This window comes from Ceratotherium simum, unplaced genomic scaffold (genome assembly GCF_057802395.1).
Source record: "Ceratotherium simum simum isolate JZ-2026a unplaced genomic scaffold, ASM5780239v1 HiC_scaffold_59, whole genome shotgun sequence".
Classification (NCBI taxonomy): domain Eukaryota; kingdom Metazoa; phylum Chordata; class Mammalia; order Perissodactyla; family Rhinocerotidae; genus Ceratotherium; species Ceratotherium simum.
Genome location: NW_028261275.1, coordinates 2,835 through 26,451, shown reverse-complemented (window position 1 = coordinate 26,451; position 23,617 = coordinate 2,835). Strand labels below are relative to the sequence as shown.

The 23,617-nt window shown below is 44.3% G+C and overlaps 1 protein-coding gene across 1 annotated transcript in view; it reads right to left on the bottom strand.

The window, feature by feature from the left end:
• Positions 1 to 22,165, bottom strand: part of LOC101405656 (insulin receptor-like) — a 45,635-nt gene extending 23,470 nt beyond the window's left edge. Inside the window, 9 exon segments of the mRNA XM_087428498.1 lie at positions 2,052 to 2,191; positions 3,156 to 3,430; positions 10,307 to 10,508; positions 14,190 to 14,357; positions 15,648 to 15,898; positions 16,766 to 16,892; positions 17,840 to 18,054; positions 20,813 to 20,957; positions 22,020 to 22,165. Coding sequence (XP_087284624.1) covers positions 2,052 to 2,191; positions 3,156 to 3,430; positions 10,307 to 10,508; positions 14,190 to 14,357; positions 15,648 to 15,898; positions 16,766 to 16,892; positions 17,840 to 18,054; positions 20,813 to 20,957; positions 22,020 to 22,164 — 1,668 coding nt within the window. The 5' untranslated portion in view covers position 22,165.
• Positions 22,166 to 23,617: the final 1,452 nt, after the last annotated feature.

Sequence of the window (23,617 nt, the reverse complement as noted above, 5' to 3'; positions counted from 1 at the left end):
GTTCAACATCATAATTATTAGGGAAACGCAAACCAAAACTACAATGAGATATCACCTCACACCCGTCAGAATGGCTATAATCAACAAGGCAAGAAATAACAAGCGTTGGAGAGGATGTGGAAAAAAGGGAACTCTCATACACTGCTGGTGGGAGTGCAAACTGGTACAGCCTCTATGGAAAACAGTATGGAGATCTTTCAAAACATTAAAAATAGAAATACCATATGATCCAGCTATTCCACTGCTGGGTGTTTATCCAAAGAACATGAAAACATTAATTCAAAAAGATATATGCACCCCATGTTCATTGCAGCACTACTCACAATAGCCAAGACTTGGAAGCAACCTAAGTGCCCATCAATGAATGAATGTATAAAGAAGATGTGGTATATATATACAATGGAATACTACTCAGCCATAAGAAAGACAAAATCGTGCCATTTGCGACCACATGGATAGACCTTGAGAGTATTATGCTAAGCAAAATAAGTCAGACAGAGGAAGACAAATATCATATGATTTCACATTTCATCCTTCCGCCTGAGCCTGACTGTATGGCTCCCAAAGCTGAAAATATTGACTCTCTGGCTATTTATAGAAAATTTTCTATGACCTACATGATCACCCTCAACTGCAGATGGTAGACCCTGGAGCCAACATTTGGGGTTTGAGTGCTGGGCGTGTGGCCCTGAGCAAGTCCACTCAGCTCCCCGAGTTTCCATTCTCTCAGCCACAATGGACACACTAACGAGGTCCCACCTGGGAGCATGACGATGAAGTTTAAATGGATTGTTGTAAAGGGCTCAGAGGAGTGCCTGGGGAAGGACAAGGGTTCAGTCAAGCATGGTACACCTTCTGGGTCAAACCCAGAGACAGGAACTGATTTATCTGCCTGACGTCACCCAGTAGAGGGGAGAATTGTCCCCAATCAGGTCCAAGTCCCAGCAGCGCCTCTCCTGGCAGGAGAAGACCCCAAACCCTTCTGGGGATGGAGACCTTCCCCACAATGGTTACAGGCGTGGCTCAGAGCAGGGCCCGGCAAACTACAGTCCTTGGGCCAAATCCAGCCTGGTGCCTGTTTTTATCAATAAAGCTTTATTGGCACACAACCACACCCACTCATTTATATATCATCTATATGACGGCGTTCACACTACAACGGCAGAGGTGAGTATTTGCAACAACAGAGACCGTCTAGCTGCAAACCAAACGTGATTACTCTCTAGCCCTTTACAGAAAAAAGATGCCAACCCCTGGATTAGACCATCAGATAGTCTTGGGCTTAACTCCTGACTCTATTCTTATGGATCTTGGATGCAACTTAACTTCTGGATGCCTCAGTACTAAGCTCATTGGGTTATTCTGATGATTTATTGCACTTCATCGGTCCCAAGAGGCATATTATTTTCACATTTTGACATTTCTGCAATTGGAATGCATGTTACAAGCAATGCCATCTTACAATTAGAATTGGCAGTGTCGTTTTCTTTCTTAGTAGTGCATAAAAATAACGGGGCCTCTTTCACATCTTAGACGTGATAAAATACAATAAATGAGATACTGTGTGTAAAGCGCTTAACATGCACGGGGCACACAGTGAGCCCTCGGAGTAGCTTAGCTACTTTTTGGTTTTCTTAGATTCCAACTCTTGTGCATCTCTGCAATCACCCCTCACCCTGCACAGTGTCTGGTAGTAAAGAGAGGCACCCAACAAAAAGTCACTTATTAAGGTTTGAAGTGATTTATTCCCAGACTCAGATAACTCTCTCTAAAGTGAAATGAGTCTCCTCCCATGTCAGGAGGGACACAAAGGCAGGCCACCATCATCCAACTTGTAGGACAGAGCTGAAAAGCAACGTGAGACACTGGAGAAAGAAATAAGTTTGTGGGTTGACATTTCTGACCCATCTCCCTGGAAAGTTATGTATCGATGCTTTGGGCCCTAAAGTCAAAGCATCTAATGAGAGAAGCATTTTGGTCAGAATTGAAGAAGAGGAAGGAAATACCAATGACAGCATTGAAGGCGCATGCCCACACGTCAAGGAGCTTACCTCATCACCATATCATCGATAACTCACTTCATACAGCACGATCAGACCATTGGGTTCTTTTGGCTCCTGCCACATCAAGTGAACAACGTTGTTCTCGAAGATTTCATGGGTCACGGGGCCAACAATATCGTCTGCCTTGGCTGTAGGAAGCAAGTGGTTAGAGGCAGGGACCTGACCCCTGGACCTTCAGCTGGTTATATGACTTTCTTGTGCCCCATTTCCCTCGTCAGAGAGTGGACAAATGAAACCCACCTCACGAACTGTCTACATATCTATGTCTGTCTGTCTATCTATCTACCTACCTATCTCACATCTATCTATCTATCTATCTATCTATCTATCTATCTATCTATCTATCTATTTATCTATCTATCTCACATCTTGTTGGCTCTGTTGCTCTGGAGAACCCTAATACACAATATATATGCATTTCTTAATTTTACTTTATTTTTCTTATGGCTTGTGTGTATTTTCTAAAGTTTATGTAATGGCTATGTATGACTTCTGTAATTAAAAAATAATAAAGGCAAACATAGATGGACCTTGAAGCCATTATGCTATGTGAAATAAGTCAGATAGAGAAAAACAAATAATGCATGATCTCGCTTATATGTGGAATCTAAAAACGCCCAACTCATAGAAACAGAGAGTAGAATGGTGGTTGCCAGGGGCCGGGGGTGGGGGAAACGGGGAAATATTGGTCAAAGGGCACAAACTTCCAGTTAGAAGGTGAACAAGTTCTGGGGATCAAATGTACAGCATGGTGATTACAGTTAATCATACTGTATTATATACTTGAAAGTTGCTAGCGAGTAGATCTTAAATGTTCCCACCATAAAAAAGAAATGGTAACTATGTGACGTGATAGAGGTATTAGCTAATGCTATGGTGTCATCATATTGCAATATATAAAGGTATCAAATCAACACGTGGTACACCTTAAACTTACACAATGTTGTATGTCAACTGCATCTCAATAAAGCTGGGAAAAAATTAAAAATGATAAAGGCAAATAAGTTTAAGTACACATATATGCTGCCTACAGGGTGGAGGGCTTCTCCTTGATCAGCCTGGATCTCCTGGCCCAAAGATGTGCCAACCCACCTTCGGGCATGGTCCTGGCACTGACATAGGCTGCCACGCTGCACCTCTCCTCGGGGGAATCTTGGTTACAAGCCTGCAGCTCGATGCGATAGCCGGTAAAGTGGTGCAGGCCGGAGATGACCAGTGACTCCTTGTTGACCACTTTCTCGAAGGGTCTGCGCTCCTCTGAGCTCGTGGGCGTGCTGGTCGAGGAGGTGTTAGGGAGACCAGGGACCGTGGGCACGGCCACTGTCACATTCCCGATGTCAGCAAGGGCCCTGCGTTTCCGAGATGGCCTGTAACAGCAGTAGGACACACAAGGTCACCCAATCACCATCTTTAAAAAACAGCATGCTGGAGAATAAAAGACTTAAAATGAGACTGGTGCAGTGAGATTTGAGGGGAGCATGTAGATTAAAACGCAAATTGCCAGGAATTACGATCCAGAGCAGCTTTCAAGACGCCCTTGTAAGCATCGTAAGTATCAGGGCAGGCCCACCCCAAGAAGGTGTGGAGGGGGCTCCAGGACCATCTATAGTAGACACGCACCAATTTTCCCCTCAACATGCTTGATTTCAGGTTTTCATTTTGCAAATTAAGAAGTCACCCAGGGTCAGTGTTAAAAATAAGATGCCAAAAGCGTGTAAGAGTCTAGCTTTTCAGGAAGCCCTGCCAAATGGCATTTGCCCAATGACCCAAGCTGCTGACAACATCATCAGTTTAAACAGGAGAAACGCATTTTCCAATTCTTAAGACCGCTTAGGGCTTAAGTAATTTGAGTAATTAAACTCCAATTCCTGGTAAAGGAATCTTATCACTCAGCTTGGTAACGGTAATAACTCCAAAAAACTCTAAGCAGCTCACACACTTTTTCCCTCCTTAAGAAATAAATGTTGATAGCCTAAAAATTTATAAATGCCAAAAAAGTATAAAGAAAATTTAAATTACTCGCCATTCCACTGCCCACTGTGTTCTGTGGGCATTTTTTTTTTCTAGAAACATTATCTATGGGTATGATGAGGATCAAGCCATTTTTATAACCCACTTCGTTCACTTGTTATATTGGAAGCATTCATCAAATATTTTCCTTAAAACATAATGTCCTAAGTAGAGCAGAATTTACATTTTTTCTTTTTCAGTGTGAGGGTTTTCCCTCTTGGTTAAGAAAGTAGTACATGCTCATTACAGAAAACTCAGAAAACTGTCAAATATTCCATTTAATGAATCAGCCATAATGTACAAAGTCATCCTCCTATTTTTTTAATGTAAGTTTTCCTTTTTTTTTTTTTTGCTATTATAAATATTGCTTTGATCATTGTCTGATTGTCCTATTAGTTCTTAAAAGTAGATTCTTAGGAGAGAAATCACTAGGTTATGACTCTTGATACATATGCCTAACTTGCAACATGGAACCTTTTTATTCACTTGTAGTCTCATCAGAAGCCCATGGAGCTGCCCCTCGGGATAACTTCAGCAACACTGAGGATTAAAAGGATTTTGGTGTTGCTGTTTTGTTTTATCTGGAAGATTCGCTCTGAGCTAACATCTGTTGCCAATCTTCCTTTTTTTTCCCCCCACTTGAGGAAGATTAGCCCTGAGCTAACATCTGTGCCAGTCCTCCTCTATTTTGTATGTGGGATGCTGCCACAGCATGGCTGACAAGTGGTTTAGGTCCGCGCCTGGGATCCGAACCCAAGAACCTGGGCCACTGAAGTGGAGCATGCTGGACTTAACCACTACGCCACCGGGCCAGCCCCCCTGAGAGATTTTTTTTTAAGGCACCACTCTACTGTTTTATTTGCATCTCTATGTACCGCTGAGTGTGAACTCTTCTTCCCTTCACCGGTTCTTTTGCGTTCCTCTTGGAACTTGTCCATCCTTATCCTATTCTTCTGTGAAGCTCTGTGCTTTCCTCATTCTTACTCTTGTGTTTTTTATTCACTAAGGATAGTAACCCTTTATCAACCGTATTGCACAGTTTGCCCTGGTTCGTTGTTGGCCAGTGAGTTTTCTTTAAATGATTTGAAACAGTCTTTCCTATTTATCTGCAAAATTTTATACATCAGCAAATTTTTTAATTTGTTCCTTTACAGATAACTCTAGATGGGGTTACTAAAGTTTTACGGCAATTATGAAAGGGATCTTTTCCTCTGTTTTGTATTTTAATTATTGCTAGTATATCTACTGATTTTTTTTGTTTATTTATATTATAACTACTTTCCTGAACTCTTATTCATTCATAGTTGATTTTCTTGGATTTTCAAGGAACACACTAGAAAAAGGGTCAGTAAACTTTTCCCATAAGTGCTAGATGGTAAATATTTTGGGTCTTGTGGGACATGTGGCTTTTGTCACAGCTACTCAACTTTCAATGGCTTTCAAGTCATTGTAGCTTGAAAGCAGCCATAGACAAAATGTAAAAAACAAATGAGTGTGGTTACATTCCAATAAAACTTTATTGACAAAAACAGGCAGCTGCCATGGTTTGCCCACCCTTGCACTAGAATATCTGGCTAGATACCAGAGAAATGTTAATTAGTAATGACGAGACTGGGCTCCTTCCAACTCTAACTGGAATGGTTTTAAGAATGATGTTAGCTTGGGGCCGGCCCCATGGCTTAGCGGTTAAGTGCATGTGCTCCGCTACTGGCGGCCCGGGGTTTGGATACCGGGCGCGCACCAACACACCACTTCTCCGGCCACACTGAGGCCGCATCCCACATACAGCAACTAGAAGGATGTGCAACTATGACATACAACCATCTACTGGGGCTTTGCAGAAAAAAAAAGGAGGAGGATTAGCACGGATGTTAGCTCAGGGCTGATCTTCCTCACAAATAAATAAATAAATAAATAAAGAATGATGTTACCTTGGCTATTGGTTTCATCTAGGCAATATTTATCTTGTGGCAGAAGTATTCCATTCCTAGTTTTATAAACATCTCTTTTTTTTTTCCTGTTTCTCTAAATTAGGAATTTTTAATTAATGTGATCAAATGAGATTATTATATGATTTTCCTTACTGATGAATTAGATTATATTATTAGATCTCCTGATCTTAAACCATCCTTGCACTTCTGAAATAAACAGTATTGCCAGCCCAGTGTTTCATTTAGGACATTTGGATCTGAAGTCCCATATTAGCTGGTCCTGGGTTTTCTTTCAGTGTAGTATCTTTGTCAGGTTCTGCTAAGGGGTGTTATGTTAGTTTCAGAAAATGAACTAGGAAGATTTCTATAGATTTTTACACTCTGGAAAAGCTTCTATATTACAGGAAATAGTTGCTCTTTCAGAGTTCAAAAGAACTCACCTGCAAACCTCGCTGGGCCCAGGGCCGTTTTTTTGAGGAAATTAATTAACACTTCTTTTTTTTTTTTGTCTTTTTCCAAGGTTACTAAAATATTTAATTTTTCTGCTGCTCCTTGCTTCAGCTCAGGCAAGTTAAAATTTCCAACCACAGTGAACGTTTCTAACTGAACAGCACATGACTATCCAGAAAATTCAACATATAAAAATCTTCCTTAGACCCTATTATTATATCACCTTCTTTACGTCTCATTATTTATAGTTTTTTCTTTGATATTTACAAGTTTAGCTATATTGATTTTTCCCTCCCTCCCTAATACATTTATATTTTTACCTTTTTAAGTTTTTTCTTAACGTATGAAATCATTCAAGTCTACTAATTTGCATCAAAGCCCAGCTTTGGCAGCATTCTACAAGTTAAGGTATATGATATTCACACTTTTACTCTTTTCCAAATAGACTTTAACAAAAGTCTCCATTTCTGCTTCGACCCAACAGACATAGATATCTAAGTGATTGACTTTTAATCCCAGAGAAGTAGAGCTGTCTGTTCAAACTTGTGAAGTTTGCTTTTAGTTTTTCTTGCACTGTAATCAGAAAACAAACTCTCCTTTGGGGGTACTCATTAAGATTTTCTTTGTGGTCTTTTTGTATGAAAAGACTAATGACATTCTTGGATAGAAACCAAAGATATATCCACATAAGCAAGATTCAGAACATTTCTGTAGAGACACAAATGCACCTTCCAAAAATGACTGAGACACTGGTGCCTCATGAAATACTCTGAGAAATTGATATCAACAACTGGAAACTTCTAATGGTCTCATCAAACAGGCCAAATACGTGTATACCAAAAGGATCAGATCCCAAAAGATCACAAAGAGAAACACCCCCCGATAACAAAGCATCAGCTGATTCTTCCACTCTCTACATACACAGCATTTCATCACTGCACGACCTCACATTAGACCAGTGGTTCTCAACCAGGAGTGAGTCTGTCCCCCACCCTGCCACCAAGAGGACATCTGGCCTGTCTGGAGTCATTTTTGGTTGTCCCTATTTGGGGGGCAGGTGTACTACTGGCATCCAGTGAGAAGAGACCAGGGACGCTACTAAACATCCTACAATACACAGGGCAGTCCCCACAACTGAGAATGATCTGACCCCAAATGTCAACCTTGGTCTGGACTAGCGCCTCAAATTTCCAGGGTTTTCTTTACTACAAGATTATATTCCAAACGGCCACTAGAGGGCAGATCGGGGCCGCACATAACGCCTGAAAATAAATAAGCGCTCTGTTTAAAGAATAAAGTCCCTCTGCATGGCCCCGAGCCGCCTGTCCAGTCTCCCCTCTATTTCCTCCCAAGAGCCCACGATTGGTCCTCCAGCTCTCTTTTCCTGTCCTCTGCTCCTTAATTCTTTAAGACACCAGTCAAAGGGAAGCATGCCTGACTGTACTAAGTGGAATTCAGGGGCATATCTCTGCTCACATCTGTGGTCCCGCACACGTCACCCCAAATAAAAACGTTCTGCTTCCAGATCAGTCTTCCCCTCTAGCTGCCGCACGTGGTTTAGCCTCTGGGCGCCGGGCACAGTCCTGCACACACGGTAGGCATTGATAAACAAATGTTTAGTGACTGGATGCACGGAGGGAACTGTGTAGCATCTCAGAGGTGCCCAGAAAGTACTCCCTCGATTCTGTGTTTTAGTAAGAGTGCGTTAGTTAAGATTTTTCCCTGCGTTCATGCCCAGATCCCCTTTCAGGGTGAAGGCAGTGAACGTGTGAATATGTGAAGCGCCCGTTCTAGGCAGAGCAGCCCGTTGCATGCATCCAGCCACAGAAGCCCCTGGGGTCTCGAAGGCACACGACATGCTTCCTGCCCTGCCTGGCCCCCTGGCCCTGCGCTGAGCAGCCGCCAGGGGCCACGTGGCCGTCCCACAGGTGAGTCATACCTAGTGTCCTCGGCACCAGGGCCTGAAGAGGATTTTCTGTGGAAACAAAACCAACCACTTTGAGGACAGACAGAACTTCTTCAGACAGACCTCTGGCTTCTGACACCCTGGGAGCCACATTCTTTCTGAGCAGCCCAAGGGCGCCCTGCCCAGCACCATGGACCACTTTTTGCCAATTGCTTGAACCACATCTTCCCCAGGAGGTGCGGAGAACACAGCAAGAGAGGGGGCAAATATCAGAGAAAATGCCCCCCAGAGACCTGGCCATCTGGGGTTCCTCTTGGATGTCAGACTTGAGGACATTGAAACATCACAACCAACTCAGCCATTTCCCCAAATCCCGCACGTTTTGTTTTTAACGGATAAAACAATAACGGCCTCAACACCTGGGCTGTAGTGTTTAGCGCTCTTTTGGACTCAGAGTCATGACGGAAAAACGCAAGAAAAAAGGAAAAAAGAAACATTCCATATTGATGTTCTGGGGAAATGTCAACCCAGATGAGGAGCGGTGGTGGGCATTTGAAGAGACCCACTTTAGAATGTTGTTTTATTCCAATGTAAACCTTTTGGGGTTTCCATCCACTTTGGAAACGGCCAATTGTATCACATGTTTCTGGGTAGCCGAGTGCTGAAATCTTAAGGGGAGAGAGGGAGGAGGCGGCTGAAAGCCCCCAGGGCACACTTGCTGCCAAAACCTGAGGCAAGTCTCTCGCCAGCTAGGAAGCACAGTCTCTGGACCCGTAAAAGCGGATGGCGACTGCTTCAGTGGGTTACTGTAAAGATTCATGAACTAATATGATGCACACAGGGCTACTGGCATCGAGTCGGTGGAGGCCAAGGATACTGCTCAACATCCTACAATGCAGAGGACGGCCCCCCACGACAGAGAAGGATCTAGCTCCAAATGTGGATAGTGTATGACTCATGTGATCTCATAATCCTAAAAGATAGGAACTTTTATCTCCATTTTACAAAGAAGTAAACTGAGACACCGAGAGAGGTGATATCACCTGGGACGTACAGAAACTTGCCTTTTACCTAAGGGTCTCTGCTTGCAAGAAAGGCAATGATGGATGAAAAGGCTAGAGTAATTTTTACTGCAAACCCTCTCAGTAGATCAGATGTACATCAGCAGGTCCCTTCACTCATTAAAGAAAAGTCAACGTATTTAAATATGAGAAGTCTCCGGGTTTTGAAGATGTGATGGAAAGTTCTGGAAGGATGAGAAGGTTTCATGCCTCAGCAAGTCCCTTCACACACTAACGGAAATTCAACATATTCAAAAAAGAGAAGGCTCCAAGTTTTGAATATGTGGTGGAAAGTTCCAGAAGGATGAGAAGGTTTCATACATCAGCAAGTCCCTTCACTCACTAAAGGAAACTCAACATATTCAAAGAAGAGAAGGCTCCAAGTTTTGAATATGTGGTGGAAAGTTCCAGAAGGATGAGAAGAAGGTTTCATACATCAGCAAGTCCCTTCACTCATAAAGGAAACTCAATATATTTAAATAGGAGAAGCTTCCAGGTTTTGAAGATGCGATGGAAAGTTCTGGAAAGATGAGGTTACACAGATTACAAAAAGAGAACACGCTGAGCTTGAGACAGCGATAAATCAAGATGGGGCCAGGCAGGCATTTCTCAGGATGTGCCTCAATAATCTAACGGAGTCCATTTCAGAACACGGATGGGGACAAGAGGCTGCAGTAAAGAGTTTGAGAGACGTACAAAAGCAAATGCTGAGTTTTTTAAATTTTTCCCTCATTTTTTTTTTTTTTGGTGATTATTTCTTCTTCCTGGTAAGATTTTTGTTGAAATCGCAAGATCTCTGCCTCCACCCACCCACCCTCCGAGTCCCCTCTGAGTCTTGTTCCCTGAGTAATGACCCCCAACCCCAAGCCAGTGAAAACTCCTGACCTGGGGACGAAAACCACATTGTGCAGGTAGTCCTCAAACGTCTTCCTGAAGGAGGACTCCTCCAGCTCCTTCAGGATCTGTGAGTCGGTCTTGGGGCAGGAGCAGCATTCGCTGGTGGATTCCTCATACTCACTCTGATTGTGCTTCTGGGAACCCTCAGCCTCGAAGGGTGGAGACCAGGTCCAGGAGGGCAGGTTCAACCCTGGAGAAAGGCAGAGCAAGTAGGCTCAAATCTCCCCCGTCCCACCCCATCTCCCCACACAGAGCAAAGGGGTCTTCTCAGAGGGGCTGGGCACAAGGGGCAGAGCTCGAGGCAAGTTCTACTGAGAGAAATAAGACCTCAGTGTAGCCTGTACAGAAATAGAATGAGGTACACCTGAAATTTACACAATGTTATAACCAATGTTACCTCAATCAAAAAAAAAAAAGACCTCTCACTGGAGGGTCCGGTTAGTGTCACTTGAAGGTACATGTCAAAGTGCACCATCAGACACCATAACCCCATGGAGCTGGAGATTGGAAGGTAACTAGGCATAGCCCTATCCTCATGGAATTTACATTCTAGTGGATGCGGGGAGGGGAAAGGAATACACAATAAACTAATAAATACATACGCCATGGGTCAGATGGCTGGATAAAAGGACAGAGGGTGTCTGGGCGTGCTATTTTTCATGGGGTGGTCTTGGAGAAAGTGACCACTGAGCAGTCGCAAATTAAGTAAAGGAATGAGCCATGCACATATCTCAGAGTAAAGCAGTTGAGACAGAGCACAAAGCAGGTGCAAAGGCCCTGAGGTAGGGACTTCCTTGGCATGTCAAAAAACACCAAGAACCCCATGTAGCTAGAAGCCGCTGAGGGAGAGAGTGGTGGGAGGTGGGGTTAGAAAAGGACTGGGGGAGCCAAGTCACAGTTGAATGAATGAATGAATGAATCCATCAATCAATCAACCACATAAATATAGTGACGGGAGGGCAGAGCAGAATTCCACACGGAACACCACTGCTGAGGTAGAGAAACCCTTAACTAAAGACATGACAGGAGATTGCAGGGAGAAAATTTTCAAATATGCACAGAAAAGGGAATTTAAAAAGAAAGAAAAAAGAACACCAACTTTTCAAGGTAGCGATCTTAAAAATATCGAAGTGTTTTTTAACTACCACAGCTGGCTGTGTCTTGACCCCTGAGGTCCAACCCCTGGGAGCACCTGCTACCTGTTGCAGGAGCACAGCCACAATTCTGGTACAACCATAAGGATGCAACACTACTCCTTACGCCGCTTGATTCGCCTTTCCAGCCGCCAGCCCTCGGTGCCCAGTGCCTATTAGTGTCTATTGAGCAAAGGAAATTCCACTTTTTCCTCTCCCCTTTGATGGCTTCGGTAGACAATGAGCTCTAAGTACCTTCCTGTGAATGGTGAGTATCCACTCGGAAGCCCAAGTATTTATTCAGCTTTGAAAGCCTGCAAGAGACTCTTAAAAATACTTCTTAAAGTCTATTAATAGACACGGAATAACCTGGCTGGCTAACTGTTAGAGGGGATACTGATGGCATTATGGATGGAAGAAAAACTAGGATTTCCTTAGTAAGGGGGGCTCCTGACAATTTTCTAGAGATGAAGGGACTTTTGCTCAGGTACAGACATAGTTCCTGACCCCTGTTACCTTTCTAGCATCCAGTGTGTGACACTTGGTGTCCCATGTATTTCTGTGACTATACAGTAAAGCATAATGAGGTACCTAAGACAGTCACATCCATAGAGACAGAAAGTAGGATGGTGGGGGCCCGGGGCTGGGGGAGGGGGATGGGGAGTTAGTGTTTAATGGGGACAGAGTTTCAGTTTAAGAAGATGAAGTGTTCTGAAGATGGATCATGGGGATGGTTGCACAACATGTGAATGTACTTAATGCCCTGAACTGGACGCTCAAAAATGGTTAAAATGGTCAATATTATGTTATGTATATTTTACCACAATAAAAAAAGCCATATAGGTGATAGACTGTGTTGTATAATTGAAATATATACAATTGAAATTTTGTATAATTGAAATATATACAATTGAAATTCTGTATAATTGAAATTTTGTATAATTGAAATATATATAATTGAAATTATATATAATTGAAATATAATTGAAACATTAAGGAGAACTTAAATGTCCTCACCAAAAAAAAAAAAAAGATAAGTGAGGTGATGGATGTGTTAATTAACTATATAGGAGGAATACATGTATCAAATACATGTATCAAATCATCACAATATATACTCTAAATATCTTACAATTTTCCTGGTCAATTGTACCTCAATAAACCTGAAAAAAAAGGCAGTAGTCATACCAAAGGAAGCTACTACTGGTCACGGTTAGTCAATTTATTTAGTGTGTGTGTGTGTGTGTGTATTTTAATTGTGGTAAAATACACACAACATAAAATTTGCCATCTTAACCATTTTTATGTGTCCAGTTCAGAGGCATTAAGTGCATTCATATTATCATGCAACCATCCCTGGAACTTTCTCATCTTCCCAAACTGAAACTGTGTCCCCATAAACACTCCCTATCCCCCTCCCCCAGCCCCTGGCCCCCACCATCTACTTTCTGTCTCTGTGGATGTGACGCCTCTAGGGACCTTCTGTGAGTAGATCACACGACATCTGTCCTTAGTAAGTATATTTTTAATTCCATAACCTTTGTGATCATTACAAATAAAACCATGTTTAAATAGTCACGTTGTAATGATCGATTTAGACTTCCAGAATAAAAGTTATTGCTCTTTAAGTTAAAAAAAAAAAAGAGTCAGGCATTGACTGTCCCGCTGCTGGTGGCGGTTCTAGCTGGTGGTTTCGGTGACTCGAAGGCAGGGCCAACAGCTCCAGGCTGAGCCGATGACTGCGCTTGCTCTGGAGTTATATAAAGCATCCGAGGAGATAAATCACGTTTGCAACCCTCGGCTCAGGCAGGGGATGAGGTCACAGCATACATATAGCACATGATCCTAGAGCTGGGACAGCTCCCAGAGATCATCTCGCCTCCCGCCCCTTCTCCCGAGAAGGAGGCGGCTGAGGACAACCCCGGTGACTTGCCCAAAGCCCTACAGCAGGTCAGAGGTCCAGCCAAGAGGGGGCCTCGGGCTTCTGGCCTCATGGACGCCTTGCCAGCAACCCCAAGACCAGAGGCTGAGGTTATCACTAACTCAAAAAATCTAAAGAAAAACAAATACAGACAAACAAAGAAAACAACTAAAGAAAAAAATGACTTCTGTTTCTCTGGTTTGATAGGGTTTTTTAAAACCCAGTTTTTAAATAATTTTAAACTAATTTACACAAACTAGTTCGAGGCTTCAAATATTTTTCCATTTTCCTGCAGATGGATGGAAGCCCATAAAACAAACAAGACTAAAGACTGAAGAAAAACATGGTCATTAGTATAAATTTTTAATGAGAAGCACAGGAGGGAATAGATTATCGCTCCTTGCTGTCTCCGATCCTTAAAATTTAAGGGTCTAAATTTAGGGGCTAAAATTCTTCTCTGACTTTGTCAAACCTCTGAACAGGCTCGTTTGTGTTTCTAGTCGAGCACAGAAGCCTTCAATGGATTAATACAGCTCATCCCCACCAGGGGGAGGGGAGAGGAGGAGGAGGAGAAAATTCCAGAGGAAAATGGTGCCAAGATATGAGAAGTATTTGGTTTTGACACGTGTCTTCAGACCTGAACTCATGTGATGCTTAGAAACGTGTGTGTTTTCATATGAGATGGAACGGAGTGTGTGTGCGTGCGTGCGTACACACACTGGGAAATGGGAGGGGAGAGATGTTTCTTGGGAGTGGAACAAAGTGGATCAGATGTGCTCGTAAAACCGGCGGCTCCCACACATCTGTCTGCACTCACCTTTGAGGCAATAATCCAACTCGTACAGCTCACTGTCTTCCTCCTGCCTCTCCCAGAAAATCAGGTAGTGGGTGATGTTGCCATTGGGATCAGAGGGAGGCTTCCACTTCAGAACAATCTGGGATGAGGAGTTAGAAACGGAGATGGGATCCAGGGGGACAGAAGGGTCTGCAAAGGAGAAAGGAAACAGGTCCACTGTGAGGAGGATGGTGCAAGCTGTTGGGTGGGCATGAGAGGGGACACACCAGTTAGAGAAATCATGAGGATGTTCGCTGCAGTGTTATTTTACCTCGGAGAAAACTGGAGACACATGAAACGCTCACCCAGGAAGGGCATGAGTTACAAAATTACAGTCCATTCCTACCACAGATTATGCAGCCATTCATTCATCCATTTATGCAACAATCATTTATGGAGCTCCAACTATGTGTCAAGCTCTCTCTGTCCTGGGCCCTGGAAAGACACTGGGGAAAGGAAGGATGGTGGAAGAGACAAATAAACTCATGTTTTCCAGTTAACATTTGCCCCAAATTGAGCCCAGTCACTGGGCACATTTCAAAAATTGGATGCCACTCAATCATATCACTGAGATGGCAGCTCATCTAAAACCCCCCAGAACACATCAACTTTGGGCTCCACAAAACCTTCCCCTCAAGAATGGAGGTGGCTGAGGGAGTTGGTGAGGCGTGAGGTTGGGGGCCTCAAGGCAGAGGACACAGTGTGTACAAAAGCCCAGATGCTGGAAGTTTCTGGAAACTATAAGTCCTTTGGTATTGTTGGAGGATACAAAACGAGAGGGCACTAGCCAAAAAAGCTAGGCTGGCTCATCAAGTTTGGACCCTATCCTCTAGGACAGAGTATCTCACCCTCGGCACTACTGACACTTGGGGCCGGATAATTCTCTGTCATGGGGGCCGTCCTGGGGCTTGTAGGACCCTGGCCTCCACCCTCCAGATGCCAGGAGCCCCACCTCCTCAGTCAACCAAAACGTCTCCAGACATCTTCAAATGTCGCCTGGGAGCAGCATCACCCCCAGTTGAGAACTATTGCTATAGGAGAAGGACTTAGACTTCATAAAAATATAATTCAATTGCTATGAAATACTCCAGCTCCCCGTGCCAAAAAAAAACGGGGAAGGAGAGAAGGGACACAGAGGTGAAACAAAAATGGCAAAATATTGATCAGCGTTGAAGCTGGGAAATGGTTCACGGGACTCATTTTTTCTTTTGACTTCTGTGAATATTTGAAAATTTTCCATAATGGGAAGAGGAAATATCTAGTCCCCTCAGGTGTCTTTTCGTTACTGCCTCATCTTCTGAGATTATAAACCTCAACACTCGGCTCTTTGAGAAGCCAATGATTATGCAAAAGAGCATTTCACACAACATCACCACGTCAGCCTGTTAAAGGCAGGACATCCCATTCATGCACAAACACATATCCACAAGAAACGCTTACTCGTGGCATTTGTCTGGACATAGATGATGTCGCTCTTTGCCCCGTATGTCCGGTGTTCATCAGAAAAGGTGACCAAGGTCTTGACAAAGATGGCGTACTGGGTCCAGGGCTTGAGACCCCGCATCAGCCACCCGGGGTGGTTCTGTGACTTGGGGTCGTTGGACCTCAGAGACGGGTCAATGTCCACCACCGTCCAGCTGTTGGAGCCACACGCGTCCTGCCCATCAAACTCTGTCACGTTCTGATAAGGGCTTTCAAGAGGAAATAGGAGAAGGTGGTTACCATTTTGTGACTATCGCTCTGAAGATGGCAGAGACGCGGCCAGGGGAAGTCACATCTTATGGGGTTGTATCCTTTTCGCCAACCATCTTACGCCACAAGGAAAAATGACACAGAACAGCCAGAGAGAAAGAGACTGCTTCCCTTACATCTCAATTGCCCAGTAATAACAATAGTGATGATGATGAGAATGATGATGACAGCAACTACCTCAAGAGTTATTGATAAGATTACGTGGTGGAATGAATGCAACTTCTTGGCACACAGTCTGAACATAATAAATCTCGAGAGATGGAACTATTACTGACATTAATACTATCACCCCTTCCATTATCTTCCTTGCAAATTTCAGGAGAGCCGTATACTCAAAATGACTAAGTGTTGTTTAATGGGGATAGAGTTTCAGTTTGGGATGAAGAAAAAGTTCTGGAGATAGATGATGGTGATGGTTGCACAACATCGTGAAGGTACTTAATACCACTGAACTGGACACCTACGCCTAATTAAAACAGTCAGTTTTATGTTATGTATGTTTTACCACCATTTTTCCAATGTCGGAAAAAATACAAAATAGAAAAAAATAAATTTTACAAAATCTACTAGGTAGAGTGAATGGCTTTTTCTTGAGGATGTCTGGTGAGATACACACAGAAGCAACAAAATGGGATACTGCTATAGGAAATTGACTTCATACCCCATCAACTGGTGAGATCGTAAAAGGAGCCTACATTTATTCCACGAGTAGGAGGGACAGGGAGAATTACCCCAGCGGGGAAGATCTGAGCACTCACACCACAAGCATGAAGCTTGCAGCACCATTTCTCTACCTTTCTACTTACGCCTCTTTATAGAAGAGCATGAACCCCAAGAGGTCTCGGAAGTCAGGGGGCCAATACGGCTCCCATTTCAGCAAGATCTTATCAGAAGATGTCCGAATGTGAGAAAATGTAAGTAATTCATTTTCACCTAGGAAAGTTAAAAAAAAATCAGTATCAGTATTAAATAATTTGTGTCAGCCCAAAGCAGGTGATCCGACATTTCCAAGAGCGTCCATGAGAAGGGAGATGTCAATCTGCTGTTCCCTTGACAGGTCTTGTACCCACGTGCCTCTCCCGCTGTTGGAAGGCAAGAACTGGTCATGCAAACGGGCCCCTACTGCAGGTCAATTACGTGGCCAGATGCTCAAGTGAATAATCGCAGTTGGTGCCCACACGAGAAGGATGACTGGCCAGCAGTTATTGGGAAAAGAGACTTTCAAGAGTAATCTTTGTCCTGACACAATTTTGCCTTGCATATGGACTTTCAAGCCTGACACGTCAGAAGACGTAACTCCAGTGGAAATGAACACATGCCAAGTGAGTTTGGAGGGCTTGCAGATCATTATACCTTGGAGAGACAACACCTTGGAGAGAGCAATTCCCTCTGCCTGGAATGCAAGCTGGCCCTTAAGCTACCCCCCGACCTTGAATTGCCACAGCTTGAACCACATTCCACCATAAGAAACCAACTCCCCATGAGGGTATTATGGAAGCTCTGGCACCTCAATGCTCGGATATCCCTTCAAGAGAGAATCTGTCAGAGGAATGCAGTCAGCTGACAGTCCACAGCTATAGCAAGTGCAGGATGTGCTATAGCATTTGAGGCAAAGCCATATATAAGGAGGTGTTATTCATTCATTCATTCAATGCTTATGTGGCATCTTCCAGTATCAGGCACTGTATTTGGTGCAGTAAGCACAGAGATGATAAGTACAACACCTATCCTCAGTATTTCAGAAAACCCATCACACACTTAGTTGTTTAGCTCACTGGGGAGCAGAGACGACTCCCTGGGGGCCAGTGTGGTGGGGCTAGGGGGAGGGCAGCCATGTTATCTGGTCCATGGGCTGGAAGGACCAGGGCACTACCACTTACAGGACGCCTGGTCCCCATTGGTCTTCAGGGCGATGTCGTTCCTCTCCTGGAGCCCCTTGGTTCCCGAAACCTCCTCCATCTTGTGAATTTCAGACAAGCAGAGTTTGGGATTATAGTGGAAGAAGAGCTTCCCCTGAGTGATGGTGAGGTTGTGTTTGCTCCAGTCCCATAGCTGCCTTAGGTTCTGGTTGTCCAAGGCATAGAAAGAGTAGTTTCTAGGGAAACACACATACACACCTAGTCATTCAACGGTTTGTGTCTCCAACTCCAAGATGGCGGGGCTGGAGTTCCTCTTGTTCAGCACTACATCCCCCATCCTAACCACTTGCTTGGCACATACTCAATAAGTGTTGAATGGAAGGTGGGAGGGACAGGGGAAGTTGAGGAAGTCTTCCTGGCCAGGAAGGTGTCTGAGCTCAGTCTTGTGAGGAAGGGAAGACCGTGATGGATTGAGATACGGGTTTCAGAGAGGGAAAAGACTGAAGACACCGAGGCACTGAGCTGAGCCCAGGGAAGAGCAAAGCAGCCTGCTCTGGCCACCAGTTGACAAGGAACAAGACTGGAGAGCTGCAATGGGACAAATCCTCTAGTATATTGCATGCCAGACCAAGACCAAGAACATGCGACTTTCCTTGAAAGGCAGAGGGGAGCCACTAAAGGTTTTATAACAGCTCAGTAACTTGATTGGATCTGTGCCTTAGAACTATTAGTGGACCACTGGCACATGACAGATGGGAGAAGAAGCATCTAGATCTGTGTTGTCCAATAGAGAAACCACTAGCCACCTCTGGCTATTGAGCACCTGAAATGTGGCCGTTCTGGACTGTATTGGAAGCAAACAGCACAGATTTCGAAGACTTAGCACACAAAAAAAGGATGCAAAAGATCTTCTTTATAGTTTTTTATATTGATACCATGCTGAAATAACATTTTAGATGTAATGGGTTAAGTAAAATGCATTATTAAAATTCATTTCACCTATTTCTCTTAAAGTTTTTTAAAAATGTGGCTACTAGAACATTTCAAGTCACATATGTGATTTGTATTATATTTCTGTTGGACGGTGCTGGTCTAGTTCCAGGACAGTTAGCTAGGAGATCACTGCAACAATTTGAACGAAAGGTCTGAGCTTCAGCAAAAGGCAGTTTCATGGCAGAAAAATCAACATGAGCTGGTGAGGGATTCAAGAAGGTAGTCTAGACAATTCTGTGTTTTGGCTTCTCAAAAGCCATTCACAGCCTCCCTTTTCCCTTGCCTTCCTCTACTGTATAGACTGGAAAAGGTAAATAATCACACTCCCAGCCTCCCGTGCAGCTAGAGGCAGCCACGTGACCCAGTTCTGACCAAGGAGATATAAGCAGAAATCAACATTGATGGTGAGAGTGTGGGAGGTTCCAGGCAAGTTTTTTTAAAGAGACAGTCTCAATTGGCATGTACCTTTGTCCCTTTTTCCTGTCAGTTCTACAGATGTGAGTTTGGGTATGAGGCAGCCGTCTTGTGGCCACGAGGAGCACAAAGATAGAAAGAACTTTGATCTTTGATGGCACTACTGGATGGACTTCTTCAGACTTCCTTCCTATGACTCCGTCTCTATCTGTGTGAAATACACAGTCCAGCCAAGGAAAGTGGTACCTGGATATCTGTTGCTTTACTAACTGAAATAGGGTAGGCAGGATCTCAAGGGGAGGAGATCCAAGAAATGAGGATGGAAAACTGAGGCAGGGAGGTGAGTTCCATTTTGTACATGTTGCATTTGAGGTTCCTAGGGGTCACCCGGCTGGAGACAGGCTCAAGGGTAAGGAGAGAAGCCAGGGCTGGAGGTCTTAGCACAGGTAGGAGGAGATCACTAGAGGGAAGGCAGAGGCTGGTAGCCCAGGATGCCAACTCTCAAAGGCACGTGGAGGAAGCAGGAAAGAAATCCAGGGCAGCTGGGAGAATATGTTGAAGAGCTAGAATCCTATGGACCAGAGGACATGAGAATCTCAGATACAGTCAATTTCTAGAGGACCAAGAAGTGAGAAGGTGCCAGATGCAGCAATTACGGAGTCCTGGTCAGGCCTGCACTCCAACTCACAATGAAGAACAGATAGCCAGACGCCCTATTCCATTCCAGCCAGCGCCTTTGGAGGACACAAAGTTTGGTCTGTATCCCCTGAGATTTCCAAGAGTAACTATAAAACGGGTACCATTTTCCTTGGCTGGACTTTGGACACATTCTAACATGAGTTCCTTCCTCCTGTCAAGGTTTCTCCAGGCATTTTCTCCAAACGGATTTTTTTGGCTTGAAAAATCCCTACGTTTTCCTTCCCTCCCCCAAGTTTAATTGACATATAATTGGCATATAACATTGTATGAGTTTAACGGGTATTACATCATGATTTGATATATGTATATATTGCAAAACAATTACCACACTGAGTTTAGTTAACGTCCATCACCTCATATGGTTAAATTTTTTTTTTCTTGTGATGAGAACTTTTAAGATCTACTCTCTTAGCAACTTTCAAATATATAATATTCTTAACTATAGCCACCATGCTGTATTTACATCCTCAGAACTTATTTATCTTATAACTGGAAGTTTGTACCTTTTGACCCCCTTCACCCATTTCCCCCACCCCCTATTCCCCACCTCTGGAAACCACCAATCTGTTCTCTGTGTCTATAAGTTTGGGGTTTTTTAGATTCCACATATAAGTGAGATCGTACAGTATTAGTCTTTCACTGTCTGACTTGTTTTACTTAGCATAATGCCCTCAAGGTCCATCCATGTTGTCCCAAATAGTAGGACCTTCTCCTTTTTTATGGCTGTATAATATTCCATTGTGTATATATACCATACTTTCTTTATCCATTAATCATCAATGGACACTTAGGTTGTTTCCATGTCTTGGCAAAAACCCCTGAGTTTTTCTAATGCACAGACTTCCTAGTGAGCATTCAGGCCACAGACACAGAATCAGGCCCACCTACCCAATTTCCAAGGTCTCTCCCCGAATCAGACGTAACTTCCGGAAGAAGGAAAGTGACACAAGAGCATAGGATCGGCGGATTTTCAGATATCCTGAAATTTCTTCAATGAGTCCAAGGTTGGCCTCTAGCTCAGCTGCCAGGTTGTCTAAGGGAAGGGAGAATATCCAGTGAGTTCCTACAGAAATATTTTAATCTTCCCATAATGTCCCATGAGGAGGAGTTAACCTACAGGTTGAAAACGACTTTGACATACCCTGCTCAAAATGCATCATAGAGAGGACACAATCCAATGTCCCTACCACAGGGTCTGCAAGTCCCTAAATAAGTGACCACTGCTTTTTTCTCATCTTTTCCTTGGTCGCCCTACTTCAGACACATGGGCCTCGTCATAGTCCCTTAAACAGACCAGACATACTAACTGCCTCAGGACATTTGCACTGGCTGCCTCCTTTGCCCAGAATATTATTCTTCCATCTATCTGCTTGGTTTGCTCCATGACCAATTCAGAGCATCTTTTCTCAAATTGGAAACTCTTCTAAAATAGCAACTCCCTTTATTCTCTATTTCATAGATTGGCACACTACAGCCCATTGGCCAAATCCAGCCGGCTTTGTAAATAACATTTTATCGGCACAGAGCCACACCCATTAGTTCACACTTTCTCTAGGGCTGCTTTCACTCTACACTGGCAGAGCTGAGTAGTTCTGGCAAAGACCCTCTGTCTGCCCAGCTGAGGAGATTTATTACACGGCCCTTTATAGGAAAAGTTTGCCGACCCTTGCTCCCTGCGTTACTCTGCTTTGCTTCCCTTCACAGCGTGGACCACCGCCTAAGTTTACATGATACGTTGATTTGTTTATTTGTAAGATCCATCATGCATGGACTTTGCCTTTTTCCCTGTGAGTATTCAAACAAATGTTTGCTGAATAAATAAACAAAGGCTGCTTTTCGCCTGGAATGGTATTTCTGGAAACACAGTCCCAGACCTGCAATGGGGCATGTTGCCTGCTTGTTAAAAATGTAAATTCCTGACTCCCAACTTGGAAAGTCAGAATCTCGCTGGAGCGGGGCCAGGACCGAGCTGTGAATTTGGGGTTTGGCAGCAAACTTGAGTGACTCCACTGATGGGTGTTGGGGCTGTTTTCCTTCTGCGCTCACAGGGAAGGTGGATCCCAGCAGGCTGCCCCCTCCTCCCCCCAGCACTCACTGCCCCCTCGAATGTTGATGATCAGGCTCCCGTTGATGACCGTGCAGCCTCGGAGCTCCTGGGCAGATGTCACCGAGTCAATGGTCTTCTCACCTTCCAGGAGGTGGCAGACCTTGGGACAGGGGCCCAGGCATGGAGTACACATCAAGCTGAGGCAAGAGCAGAGAGAGAGGGGTCAGGACACACAGGACGCCACATACACGGCAGGCAGCACGCTGGACAGGGTCCCTCGTGACGAGACTTCCCCCAAGACCATCAGGCAGGGTGCTTCAACCGCAGCCCTGTTGACACTTGGGGCTGGAGAATTCTCCATTGTGGGTGGCTCCACCCACCCCTAGGGGGAAGAGGGCAAATCGCCCCCACAAAAGAACCACTGCCCAAAGTGATAGGCTTGTGCCGTTATTCTGTGATGGGGGGATCCTACAGCATTACCGTGAAATCAGCGGGCTCATGCTCTCACTCCAAAATGAGAGGGCTCCTGCCATACCCCAGAGCGATAAGATTCACACTGAACCCCATGGAGACAGGATCACATCTATCCCATGGAGACAGGACCCACCTCATTATACCAAAGTGATGGGACTCATGGCGTTGCCATGGTGATGGGAATCACACCAAGAGGATGGGCCTGATGTGGGACTCACTTTGCCCTGATGCCAAAGTGGCAGAACTGATGCTGTCACCCCCACGTGGCTACTCCAAGGAGACAGGATGTTTGCTGTTCTGTGTGGGGTTTGATGTCACCACAGCTATGACACGACCTCAAGTTGGATAAAGGATGACTAAGCACAGACTTTGGCTTTACCTGGCTGCAGCCTGATATCCTCAAATTTACAGGCCCCAGGAGTCCTTTGGGAATCAGCCCTCCCCAATATGGGGTCTCTGAGGTCAGTTCTTGGCTGGCACAGCCCTCCAGGTCCAGGCAGGACACAGGAGCCAGGCCAGTCTGGGCACCATCTTCCATCCCCCTGGGGGTTCAGAGGTGGCCACATATCCAAGTTCATCCAGTGAGGGTTTTGCCAGAACTTTCTGGGAGGAGAAATTGTCTTCCTTCCAGAGTATCTAAGAGGGTATTGCTATATTGCTAGCATGGGGCAAGGGAGCAGGTAAAAGAACAAAACCAATGGAAAGAGAAAGAAAGCCAAGGATGGAAAGAAACTGATGGTGTACATCACTTGAGCTCCTGGATACAGCTGTACCTAAAGCAATTCCTTGAACTTCTTGGTGACAGGCACCAACAAACTCCAATCTTGCTACGCCAGTTTGAATTGGGTTTCTGTTGCACAAAACCTCAAGATTCCCAACTATTACATTCTCCAAGTCTCCGCTTCCTCATCTGTGAAATGGAAATAATAACAGTACCTACTCCCACAGTCAGCATGAAGACCAAATGATATAGACCACCTAAAGCACTTAGCGTACAGAAAAGAAAAATTGTTAGTCATCACTATGATGATCACGTTTCATTAGTGGTATCCTTGTGGCTACTGTCATTTCCACACCTCTGTGTATGCACTTGCTCAGAATGATCTTGTTGATGGTGGTATAATAAAGAACATATCTGGTCTGTGTCCCCATTCCTGGTGAGCTTCAAAAGC